The sequence below is a fragment of the Rhamphochromis sp. 'chilingali' genome (assembly GCF_963969265.1).
Source record: "Rhamphochromis sp. 'chilingali' genome assembly, chromosome: 17".
NCBI classification, from domain to species: domain Eukaryota; kingdom Metazoa; phylum Chordata; class Actinopteri; order Cichliformes; family Cichlidae; genus Rhamphochromis; species Rhamphochromis sp. 'chilingali'.
In genome coordinates this window covers 19,004,706-19,018,374 of record NC_137944.1, presented here as the reverse complement: position 1 = coordinate 19,018,374, position 13,669 = coordinate 19,004,706, and the positions used below count along the sequence as shown (strand labels likewise).

Here is a 13,669-nt window from a genome sequence, read left to right as displayed (position 1 = left end):
CGGCATAAAATCAGGGCTTATGCAACCTGCATATGGCCTGCATGAGTCAGTGACAAGGTGGCATGATTTGGCCAGCTCCCAGACCACCAACAATAAGCTCCTCAACCCCTCTAGTGATATTGGCCTATATTAAGATTTTGACTGCTGCTGTGGGTGGTTATCAAGAAATCTCAGCAAGCGAAGAAGTGTTTATTTTCGTGACGCACAGCAAACAGAATCGGACTAATAAGCAGCACCAAGTCTTGGCTTATTTTGCGGTGAATCGAGGCGTGATGAACATGCTGCAGTCAGATCGGTTCACATGGAGCATGGGAAAGAATACCTTTGCCTCCTCTCCTGAATGCTGCATCAGACGAGACGTTTACCCTGATTTCAGTGATCCATACCAGCAGGAGCTTCTTTTCCTTCTAAATTTATTTGACTTGCGGGTAGTGATGGTTAAAGACTTAATTATCGTGTCTCTCTGTGAAAGCCGCGAATGCCTTTCAGCAGCACAGAGGCTATTTGAATGGACAGAATAGTCAGGCTGACACTACACTCCTCTAAATATGTCCGCTGAGATTTACTTGGCCTGCAAGGGTCCTGGCTGAGCCACCGCTCCTCTGCTGGGACAAACAGAGGATCCAGTGTTTCCCGAATGAGTATTCATGAGTAATTCTTGGCTGTTATTTAGTGGCCTGCAACAGAGTTGTTGCACACTATGAAACAAATGTTTTTCATGGATGTGTCCTTGAGCAGGAAGTCTAATTTTATTTGAATAGTTTATGAGTTGAAGCCTAAATGGCACCAGTGTTAGTACGCAGAATGATTGCATCTCTGGCCAAAGTTTCTCATTTATATGCGATGACCTAATTTTACAGTCTGGATTGTTGCTCTTTCATTCTGTACTTTAAACTGTTGCCTCATTCTTACCGGTGGTTATAGGTAGCTCAACTCGCTGCCTCAGGTAACTTAATTAGGGCTGAAGTTCATAATTTTAACTTTAACCAATAGTTAAAAATTCCTAGTCCTCGCAGCACCTGGAATTTTAAAAGTTCCTCGTTTTCTTTCTTTCATGTTGTTTATGGGTGAAAAAACTTTGTAATGATTTGAAGTAGGGCTGCTCGATTATGGCAAAAATGATAATCACGATTATTTTCACTGAAATTGAGATCACGATTATTTGACGATATTTATTTAACCCTTTAAGACCTACCATAGAACCAAGTCCACCAGAGCTTATATTATTTTTTTACATGCTGTAGTGCCATTTGTGGGAGCATTTCAAGTTGCTATACATCAATACAACTGTTATAGCCCATATTTTAATAATATGTATGCATCAAGTCCATAGTAATTACATAAATTGCAAAAAAGTGTAATAAACTACAAAAAAATTGAAAATCGCTTTTGTTTTGTTTACATATATTTCTACTTGGAGAAATTTAAGAGGTTTATCCCTCAAAACTTTAAATACAATAAAGTTGCAAAAAATAGTATCCCACCACAGGAAATTTATTTTGAGTGTCTTCATAGTTTTATTTTGGAGATACAGCAATTTTTATATACTGCAGGAAAAACAAAAAACAATCCTATGATGCAAATTTGCAAAGAAAACAGCATGTGCATCATTTCACTGTGGGAAGTGTTACGAACAGCTGATAGGAACGGCAAAGCGTGTTTCTGCAATATTATGTTTTTGTTCCTGCAAGCGCTTTTTATGCAATTTTTGCAAAGCTATATGTGGAACGAAACCGTGACCGAGGACAAGCTGATGGCATAAGATGTAAGTACAACTCCTCCGGTTTCATATGCAAAACAAATTATTGCGCTAGCTTACACGGTTCAGGTTCTACAGGGATTTAAAAATAGTTACGCAAAACGGAGCGTGCTGCTCTGACCGGCTTTAAAGGGTTAACAATGACTTTAAAAAAAAAAAAATAAAATAGTGTGCAACACCACTGAAGTTTTTTTTTTTTTTTTTTTTTAAACTCTCTTTTCAACCAACGGCAGTCACTCTCCAAATAACTTCTGCTTAGCTTTCCGAGCTTCCCTCGGGTCCTCTTAATCAGCGGTCTCCACCCTTTTTTGCGCCACGGACGGTTTATGCCCGACAATATTTTCACAGACGGCCTTTAAGGTGTCGCGGATAAATGAGGGAGGGGCTAATAATCGGCTCAGTCATTTTTAATGATCGTTGAAAGCCCAGATCGTAATCGTGATTAAAATTCGATTAATTGAGCAGCCCTAATTTGAAGTCATTTGGAGCAGTAGTACCCTCAACAGAGTTGTTGCACAGGCTGAAAATAACCCCTGTATCAACATCCCTGTGTTGGTGTTGTTCCCAGATCATCATAATTAATGTCACATTATCGTGATGTCATAGTTTTGCGATGTAGAAACACCATCCCGACACACACCGAACCCTGACCCCATAACTGTAACCCAAACCACATCCTAATCCCGAACTCTCCCACATTGGCTGTTATTTTCCACATCGCAAAGCTATGGGAATATGAAATATATGAAATTGTATTGAAAAGGAAAAATTTAGATGTTGGGTCAGGATGTTTTGGAGATATATTTTAATACACTGGATATTTCGAGCATTATTTTTCCATCATGTAAGATGGATATTGTGAACAGACGTGTTTGAACACAAACTGCAGTCTTTTTCTAAACTTAAAGTAATTTTTATGCTGTTGGCATTATTGTTATATTTTTCTTCTGGATACAAAGGAACTGCTTATTTCTATTGATTTTTAGGATGCTTTGTGGACATCTTGCAGCAGTGCTGGGTGGAAAAATAATTGCCTGAAGAGATGTGGAGACCCTGATTTGCTTAGTCTTTTTTTTTTCTTTTTTTCCCCCAAAACATGAAAGATAATGTGTAGTCATTTTTTTAAAAATTTATTAAAAAAAACAAAAAACAATAATTGGTAACATTTCACCTTTTATGCAGGTATTTATTGAAAGGTCATAAACTTTAGGTATTGATTTCTTTTATTTTTCTTTCCATTTTAAGCAATGTATCCATGGAAACAAGAGCGAGAGAATGAGAGCAACGTTTCGATGTTTGAATGAAAATACTACTACAAGCAGCCCCCAGTGGCTGGTTTTGACATCTCTGTCTTCCTCAGGCGATGTGCGAGCAGTGTGCCGTGACTTGAGAGGAAAACATAATAATTTATTAACTTGCTCTTTTTACAATCATCTTCAGTGCCGTTGAGTAATTTTGCTCGCGTCTTCTAACCTCCATTTTGGTTTGTAACACCGTGTGAAGTTTTCCTCGCTTCGAGGCGCCTTTGGATGATTTGTACAGTGCGTTCCCATTAATGATTAAGAGGGTGTGTTTGACTTGGTGATTGTTACAGGCAGCTACTTGCACAATAAGTGACATCCTCATTGTATGAGTGAATAACTCTCCTTTCTGCTGTCATTACAGATAAATACCAGTCGGCCCCTACGTCATTAGAGGTGAGTACACATTCAATTCAATTTAATTCAATTTATGGGTAAAGCAGCAGCACCGACTCATAACAGCAATCACTTTAAGGCGCTTTATACTGAAAGGTAAAGACCCTACGGTAAACCCCAACAATCACACGACCCCCAGTAAGCAAGGACTTGGCAACAGTGGGAAGGAAAAACTCCGTTTTAGCAGGACGAAACCTCCAGCTGAGCCAGGCTCAGGGAGGCAGGGAGGGTCAGTCATCTGCTTTGACCAGTTGGTGGGGTGAGGAGGGGAAGATGGGACAAAAGACACACTGTGGTAGAGAAAGCCAGTAATCAGTTTTGAACACATATTTTTTTTTTTTTTTTCCTTTCAGTGATCCCAGTAGAACATGTGGACGTTACTTAAACGTTTGAATTAAATGTTTACAGTCTTTTCATTTCACAGGAAGACTAATTTGCTTCAACGCAGACAAAACAATTTCACAATCTGTTGCCATTAGTCTGACCGTCACTGCTCCCATTACCTAGAAGGAACGCTACAAATGGGGTGGCGTGGCAGCTGTGGTGCAGCGTTGTTCACTCTGGCCCTGCAAAAAACATTCCCTCATGTCTTGTGAGTGCAAGCAGATATTAAGCATTAGCCCATTTTCACTTTACAGACTAGGAGAAATATGGGGTGGGGAGCACATCCCAGCCAGACCTGTGATGCGCTTAAACCTGAGCAAGTGGGTAAGAGCGCAATACAAGTAGCGCTCTTCAGTTTGTTCTGCAGTTATTGTTTGTGCTGCACTTAAAAAGAGCAGCTCTGTTGTTGTTCACCGAATGTTGTTGTTCATCGGTTTATTTTTAGCTCTCATCGCGTCAAACCTCATCGCCAAAACCACGTTAAAAGGACATGTGCCCAGTGTGTGTTTGTCCAGCACTGTGCTGTATAATGTTGGGAGGAGAAGTCTTCATTATGTGTACAGAGAGGATACTTTGTGTAATTGGTCCATCAGGTCTGAGCAGTTTATGTTTGTCTTTGTTCACGTGATCTCAGGCATGCACAGTATGCAGCTGTCCCTGCATGGCTAAGTTTGAAATAGAATTTCTCTTCGTCAGCTGATGGTCAACACTGATTATCTCAGGGCTGAAGCCGACCTGTGGCAGCTTGGTTAGAAGTGAAAATGCTTAACTTGGGTTGGTTTTCTTTGCAAGTTCATGCATCTGCCATTGCATGATTGGTTTCTACAAATAAGCTGGGAAGAGGGTGTGTTTGTTTTTTTTTGTTTTTTTTGTCTTTTGTTTTTTTTTGGTGGTGATAATATCTTTCATAATGGTTATTGTTATCAAGTTTTTCAAAGCGTGAAAGTTCCACTGAGGGAAGTGTGGTTTAAGGCTTTAAAAACTGTATTTATCAGCTTATGCACAAATGTAACCAAAAGAGCACTTGGAGAGAATCTTCTGCAAATCCCAAAGGCTCTTGTCTGATTTTTTTTTTTAATTTTTTTTAAAATTTTATTTATTTATTTATTTTTTAAAGAGTGATAGCGATCTCTTTAGGGGGGAAAAAGGAGGGAAAGATTTCGGCTCGGGTATCACGCAAATTGGTTTTGCTCTTTAAAAAAATTCCCGTCTGCATCTTGCAAGTGGAAATTAATTCTTCTATCCAACCCATCAAGGAAATTGACGCCCAAGTTTCGTTTGTTGTGTCTGTGGATATGCTCCACTTCCCCACCAGGTTTCATGAAACTCCAGTTGTTGGTTTTTGTGTAATCCTGCTGACAGACTGAAAACATGTCTCCACCCTGGGTTTTGCGCTTTGGAGGAATTACCTGTCACCTGGGCAGAGCAGTTTTCCCACGTGATGGTGACAGCGTTGATGTGTTTTATTAGAGCTGGAATTTATTTTTTAAAATCACTGCTTTTATATGGACCAATCATCTGACTTTTCCTTTAGAAGCACTCTGAAGTTTAAATATTTTCAAATCTAAGTTTAGAAATTGTATTTTTGTAATTTCTTTTTAATTGGCGATTTGCATGAGAACCTAGCTCTTGCAGAAATAGCCAATGCCAGACACTAAAAGGGTGAAAACACAAAAGTAAAATAGAGTTAAAGTGAATTGAATTTCATTTTAACTGGGAATGATAATAGTGTTGTCAGAAAACTTTATAAAGACATTTAATTTCAGTATAGCCAATACCTCAGTATAGCCAATACCTCAGTATAGCCAATACCTCAGTATAGCCAATACCTCAGTATAGCCAATACCTCAGTATAGCCAATACCTCAGTATAGCCAATACCTCAGTATAGCCAATACCTCAGTATAGCCAATACCTCAGTATAGCCAATACCTCAGTATAGCCAATACCTCAGTATAGCCAATACCTCAGTATAGCCAATACCTCAGTATAGCCAATACCTCAGTATAGCCAATACCTCAGTATAGCCAATACATGTAAAATGCTTTAAATTAAACCTGCTGAGCATAAGCATGTTAGCATTGTCTGTCTGGACGGGCTGGCATGCTCAACTAGTGATCCGATCACTGCTGTAACTGCCTGCCTCTAAGAGCTGGTAACTGCGTTTCAGCTTAATTTAATAATGTAAAGTCTTCTGACATTAATTAGAACTGTAAATTCATCCCATTGTTTTCTCCTGACCAATCTGCCTTCGGATAATTTGGGAAAATTGATTTATATCCCTTGCACACAAAAGATGCAAAGGTGTTTATGGCCCAATTCCTGTGCTCCTAATTCTTGACTTTACATGTTTTTGTTGTGTCTTAGTCGCTTGTGGAAGTGAGTCAGCCACTACCCCTCTCTCTTACCTCTGCTTCTAGTTTTTGGAGCAAATCTCTAGCTTGTTAACACCTGCTTTACAACCAGTAAAAATGGGTGTAATGGGTAATCAGTAATGCTAGAGAAAAAAAATAATCTTTTCCTGACATTAAAAACGGTGGCATATTTGGCTTTCTCTTCTAGTGCTCGGTCATCTTTTAGGAAAAAATGTTTGAGTTGTACTGTGCACCTTCTGTTGTAGCCTACAGGACAAGCTTAACCTAGTTTGTCCTCATCTGAAGATTAAGGTGAGATTACTGCTAGTATCCTATTACAAGGTCCAGAGGTTGCCAGATCTGCACTTTGGGGCCAAAATGATTAGTTTTCCAGTATAATGTTTGAAGTAAACCCTTGGAATTAATATAGATTGTAGTGGGCTGAGGTTTAGCTTTAGGGATTCTCAGAAAATTGGAGTTAATGCAACCTGTCTTTAGGTCTGTTTTTCTACTGCTTAAAACATTATACCCTTAAAGATCAGTTTAAAGTCCATGTGGGGACCATCATGTTGTGTTTTGTAGATTAAGCTTCTCAGATTGGGTAGAAATTGCATATATTTGCATTTCAGCATCGTGCAGTTGTGACTTCCGCTCTGTAGCGGGTTAAGCAGGTGCTGCTATGAGGGTTCTGTAAGCGCAGGGGCTGGATGTTTCTCCCTTCACCCTTATGTATGTCACTGGAGGTTATAAGCCTTGTCCCTGCAGAGACTGCCCTTCAGTTGTGTCAGCTTTGACGAAAGAGTGCACATTTGTGGAAGAAACAGGGTTTTCTTTATGTAGATCTCAGGCACGGCCGAGGATTGTTCTGATCTGTTTTCTGCATGCTTGTTTGTAGACGCAGCTTTTGAATTCAGTCGCAGTCCCCCGGGGTGAGTCTCAGTTGGATCCCTGTATGCCCAACATGTACCAGTGACCTCATTATGGCCTGTATTTATATAGCACTTTACTAGTCCCTAAGGACCCCAAAGCGCTTTACATATCCAGTCATCCACCCATTCACACACACATTCACACATTGGTGATGGCAAGCTACATTGTAGCCACAGCCACCCTGGGGCGCACTGACAGAGGCGAGGCTGCCGGACACTGGCGCCACCGGGCCCTCTGACCACCACCAGTAGGCAACGGGTGAAGTGTCTTGCCCAAGGACACAACCGAGACTGTCCGAGCCGGGGCTCGAACCGGCAACCTTCCGATTACAAGGCGAACTCCCAACTCTTGAGCCACGATCGCCCATTATGTTGCACCCTGCTTTTATTCAAATTGATCAATTGATTTTTTGGGGGGGATGCTGACTGCTTTTCTTTTAAAGCGGCTGGCATTACAGTCCCTGAGGTTACATTTCTGCCTGTACAAGAAAATTCACACAGAAACTAAACCGCAGGGATCTGTTTAGCATTTAGTGCTATTCTGGTCAAGGTTTTCTATTTATATCTAACACTGAAGAAGCTCTTGCTCAGTATTTATTTTTATTGTTTCTTTTTTTATGTGGTCCAGCCAGGCTTGAGAGATTAATATTTTTCTCCTGCTTGGTCTGTCAAGTCTATAAAGTTATCAGATCTTTAGCTCTTTGTGGTTTTTGGAACAAGAGGAGCTGTTTTTCTGCTGTGCCATAGAAGCTGTCTGTCAGATTTGTGGTGTTTAGAGCTACTTTAGGGATTCTGACAGCATTTAGGTCAAACTCAGTGGGAGGACTTTTCCAGCTGGTGATTAGTGTATTTCACTGCAGCCTTTAAACTCTGTAGGTTTGTGCTTTTCAGAGCATGTTTTTTTTTTTTTTTTTTTTTTTAAATCCACACACTGCCATTGGCTTGAAGCTGTTTGATTAAAAGCTGATTCTTTGTGTGATGTATTCAGTCTCAGCTCATGTGTAGTTTTTATCTGTATGTGCCTTTTTTCTTTCAAAAATGTTATCCTGCATTTTCAGTGTCTGCTTTTATGCCAGTTTCCTATTGAAGTGGAAATGATCATATGTAACATCAGAGCTGACTGTTCTCAGGGCTCAGCGTTTTCCAGTTGACTTCACTGATGAATGCAAACTCAGCTGAGTTTGACCTGAAGACGTAAAGAAGCTCCGTCTTCTGTCCCACTCTGAAGTGGGAAGGTGATGCTTCAGACCGGAGGAGGCTGAGCATCCGCTCCTGCAGTGGAAGACCTCACGGTTTAACTTTGGTTATGTAACTGTCTGTGTTGCGGTGGCTTCACTCTACTGCTGCAGCAAATGCTGAAGGCGGCTTATCTGATGTCTTTGTGAAATCTACAGGCCGCAGTGATACCCAGGGCTGTGCGATTGTGTTACCTCTGCTCCAGGAATCTGTTCGGGTAGTTGGTGTAGTCTGCAAAAGGGAAACTGTCTCCATTTCCGGTTCCACTACAGCTTGGAGAGTAGCTGGACAGTGTTTGTAGACACGTCCATCACTTTCATGCAAATTCCAACTGCATTACTGACTATAGTAGTGACCTAAGCAATCACAAGGAGGGATTTTTCTTTTCTCCAAATCAGTAATGCACGTTCTTCCCTCACGACAGGTGGCTGACAGATGGTCATGAACTGACCTTCATAGGACTGCGTGACTGGTCATTAAAAATCATGCAACTGCTTTCAACTGGTCAGGAAATCCTAATTTCTCTCCTCAAGCCCAGTGGCTGCCAGATGGGACTTTATTTGCCCGATCTTACATTGTCATCGTGATTGTCATTTGTCCGAGATGGTGGACAAGTTAACATCATGTGGTTACGTGTCTGCAAAAACCTCAATAAGCAAATTTCATTTCATTAATGGCCACATCAAGGGCCAGATATGCAGTTTATTGATATGCTTTAATTTAATTTTCTTATAAAAAGAAATGTTGGAGGTCACATAGAGGCTTCGTACAGGCAGTTCTGTCCACAGAAAGCTGTTCTCGCACATGCTTCTACAAGTATCACCTAACACGTTTCATAGATCCGAACTTATGGCTGTGTCAAAAAGATCATGTAGTTCACGTGCATCAGAGCCTGGTGCTGAAATTAGCCATGATAAAATCTACATTTTCAGTTTAAAGATGAACCAAAAACCTCAAATTGGCCTCTGTGACTTGGACATTTCCTCTTGTGTGATGTGGAAATGATGACGACAATATTAGACTTGAGCTTTTGCTATAGTTGAAATGTTTTTAAGCTCAGCACCCTCTTAATCACTAGTGAAACTTTGAGTTTACTCACCTGTACCTTGAACCTTACCTTGAGGATTATTTGACTAGTACTATGTTTAATGATCAGACTAGTTGTAAATTCTGCATAAATTGGGTAGAGGTCTCAGCAGCACAGGAGCCTGACTTCTTTCTGCTTTGCTCGTGTGAGGATGTGCTGCTCTTCAGCACAAACGACTCATTCTTTGCACATCTGCGTAAGCGCTGACTCACCGATGGTTTTTCCCTCCATCTTGGTTGCTCCTTGTACTGCTTTTCAGCTTATACAACTACAAGAACTACAACTATACAAGAGAATGTAAACAGTTGAGTTTTTTGCGATCTATTTAAAATAGTGAAAATTTGAATTGGCTACACATAAAACATACTGTAGTAGGAAGAGTTCTGTTTCGCTCAAAAACCCACATTGAACTGCACTTTGCAGAATAGGTTTCTGTGCTTTAATGTTGGTAAAACACTGTTTTTCCTCACGCTGTAGACTGCTGGAGCACATTTTCTCACCCTTTGTTTAAAACTCCTTCTTTAACATCCTAAACCTAGTCTGCTTAGCTGGTTCAATGAAAATATGGCAAAGCTGGTTACATAGTCATGGTGTTTCCTGGCTTAAAATAGTCCTTTGGAGGCTCATTATATGCATAAACTCTATTGGTCCACATAAAGTTAAACAAAAAGTCTGTATTTGCTTGCCTAACATTAGGCTGTGTATTTTCCAGGCTAATTTTGGTGAATTTGAGTAAGTAAAAATGACAAAACCTCACCAAAAATGCTTATATTTATATTTGCTCTGTGGTTTATTTAACCATCAGACAACCAAGGTTAGTTGTATGACAGATTAATGACTTTTCCAAGCAAATACATGCACGCACACACTCCTCCCTAGCTGTTGAGACAAAAAAATGTGCTTACTTATGAGTTCTTTATTTTATTGTCAGACAACTACTGTCTGAGTGTGCACCTAGTACAGACCTGTTTTAACTAATTAACTGTGGAAATACTCCCAAATTTGCTGATCTGCTTCTTTGGAAGGGAAAAGGAAAGCTGCATCTAAATCTAACTTTTTTTTTTTTTTTAAATAGTTTCATACACTAAAAATATATGTTCCAATTATTGTGAATTGTGATCTGCCTTTTTGGTTCAAGAGTGAACATGAAATCTGTGAGGTGGACAAAGGTTATTCATGAATGAGGAATTCTTTTTGTATTTTGTCACAGATTCTTAAGATAATGCCTCTGGCACAGGGAAGTAGATTCTCTATGTAAAATCCCTCATTGTTAAAAACTTTCCCCATGCAGTGATGTAATGCAGCTGGTTATTATCTTTCTTTGTGGAGGTTGAGGGAAAGTGCACTCTATTTTGAGTGGATTGGTGATTCACAATCTTGAGGATGCTTGTAAACTTTCTGAGAAAGCCTGTCACGGAGCTCAAGCTGAATTCATTCTGTGTTACGATTTTCTTTTTCTTTGGCACCCAGATGACTCATCCTGCTGCTTTTCCTACTAGGCATTTTTAAACACTGGTCATATCCCGTGTTACCTGCTGTGGCTGCCTGGGGAATTTACTTGGAGCCTTATTCACCTAATAGTTTGCTACCACACTTATCCCGTAGCTTAAACCCCAGCAGTGGTTTTCCTGGCTGCCTTTCACAGCTGTTTACCCACATGCTTCCTCTTCCTCCACCTCACTGCCTCAATCCTCTGAATCACAAGTCTTCAGATGTGACTGTTTTCAGTTACTCACCACAATCTATATTTTCCTTATTTCCTCTCCTGTTTTCTTTTCAATAAGTCTGGCTTTTGATACTTAAGATGCCTCTTCCCCATTCCTTCTGACTTGAACTCAAAGGAACTTTCTCCATATGTCGCTGAACAGAATTATTTAGCTGCTGTGTTGGTTGACCTGTGGCCCGTTCCCACTAAACACTGATTCTTCCATCCTTCAGCTCCCTTTGAGTTAAGGTTACCAGTTGGGGTCTGGTAACCTTAACTCCAGTCGGAGTCTGTGAGCCGTCATAGGGTGAGAGGCGAGATAAATCCTGTTCACCTAACCCTATGGACCATATGTGGCAAAATTCATCCAAATTATCGGGAATATTGTACTTGGTGCTTAATTATTGTATTAAACAGTGATCCTTACTGTGCTAGTTGCTGTTGAACCACTGGACAATCACTGAAACTAATTTTGTGTTTGATTAGAAAATTTGATTCAAACAGTAACTGTTGGCTAAACGTACTCTTGACCCACCACTACAGAAAATGTCCTTAACTGGACATGTAGTATAGTGAGACTGCTTAGCCTGGACATGAAAACACGAAGTTTCTTATGTATACGTGGTGCAGTATAAAGCTGATGATCCTTTTTGCCTGTGAATGAGATCCCCATGTGCAGACGGTCACTCCTGAATTTCCTAGTTTCCCTGCCCACTACAGTGCATGTTGTACTACAGATGGATTAAAAGGTTGCATAATAAGACACTAAGGAATAGGATATTTGTTTTAGCCTGGGAACAGGATTATCAACTGCACACAGAGATGATTGAGGAATGATAACGATGTAACACTATGAAAGCAATCTTTTCCCAGTGAGAATAGGTGGGTTGATTTTTGGAAATTGAGAGAATCTATTCCTGCTTTTTTTTTTTTTTTTTTTTTTTTTTTTTTTTTTTTTTTTTTTTTTTTTTTTTTTCTCCTTTCTGGGGGGCATTTTTTAAATCTTTTGATGTTTAATAGGCAAACAAATTGTATTATTGGTTATAATCCAATATGCATATCTGTGCACAGACTTTGAAGAGCAGGTGCTCACGTCAGAAAAAGCCATTATAAAATAATAAGAAAATATTGAGTTGCACACAGTAGCAGACGCTTTCCTTGCTTGCGTACTTACCGATTTATTTATATCTATGAAAATATTTTCATAAAGAGTCGGTGATCTTATTCAATTTCATAATGTTCCAAAATATCATACACTTAAGTAATGAAAATGATGAAAAATCGATAAAATTTACAGTGATGTGTTGTGACTCCACAAAGATATGTTGAGGACTAATGCTCATGACATTATGATCACATGGTTCTTTCTGTTGTCACACATGGGGTCCAACAGAGCTCAGGTGATTTTAAAGCAGAATAGCTTGCTTTTTATAAGTGGGCTGTTACTGCTTATGTTCGTCCGGCTGTAATCGTATCTCAACTTCATAATGCTGACAAACGTGGACGAAGCTAGTGCAAACACGGTCGTTACCTGGCTGTCGCTAATAAAAGCAGGTCAGAGCCATGCTGCTGCTCCTCTGGGTGCTGCAACGGCACGCATAGCTGGCTGTGAAGATAAGATGGCTGGGCCGGGCATTGTTGGGCAGAGGTTAGTTTTTGTTTAATAAAATTGGAACTTAATTATATACAGTTTCTAAAATCCCAATGCGTTGAATTAACTGAAACTGATGCCCATTCAGAACTCTCTTTCACCATGATCATGGGTTCAGAATTTTTTTGTCTGACCCTGTGATTCCTCAGATATGTTACCAGACCCGTTTTGGCTTTTGGACTATACAAACAAAACAAACAACACAAAAAACAACAACATTTAAGCTACAATGTGCTGCACCTTGATGTACCAGGACATCAAATACATTGTCACAACTGTGAAAATGGATCGTACAGTATCCAAGTAAAATCCCACACTCTAGAACTGCGTGGTTTGTGTCAGTTATTTTAGTAGTCAGTCTGATTAAATGAGTTTCTTTTCGCCTTGTTGACCTTAACATACCTAAATGTGTGCACTCCACACCCTTCTCTTCCATGTAGTACACTCCCAGACTCCAAAGACGAGTGCAGTGCTGTTTTTGGCACCAAACCAGCGCATATCCAGCCATGCCCATCAGAACTAGCTTCACTCACAGCAACGGTCTGGTTTGTTTGGGACACCTCCCTCTTTCAACAATACACATCTGGAAATAGAATATGCAGTGCAGTAATGACAGAGCATTTATTTAATGGCTCTGGTGACAAGTGGCAAACAAAATAAACACAGAAGTTATGGCAAAATTTACTGAAGTCAATTTTTGTGTTTGCTGCTGAAACTTCAGGTGAAGTGCTCTGTATCCTTAGCCTTTGAGTATCAAAGGATGTCCACGTGCGGAATAGTATTTTAATTTTTGTGGGTACTTTGCTAAATGTCTTCACTCCCACCGCGCTCTGATTGAAATCATTTGGCCCGGTCATAACGATATCTG

At 40.0% G+C, this 13,669-nt stretch overlaps 1 protein-coding gene across 9 annotated transcripts in view; it reads left to right on the top strand.

Annotated features, from left to right (window-relative positions):
• spire1a (spire-type actin nucleation factor 1a) overlaps window positions 1–13,669 on the top strand; it is a 33,459-nt gene that overhangs the window by 2,504 nt on the left and 17,286 nt on the right. For all 9 annotated transcript variants that reach the window (XM_080863811.1, XM_080863814.1, XM_080863812.1 and 6 more), the window contains exon 2: window positions 3,425–3,456. In XM_080863811.1, the coding sequence (XP_080719937.1) occupies window positions 3,425–3,456 (32 nt within the window). The remainder of the gene's footprint in view (window positions 1–3,424; window positions 3,457–13,669) is intronic.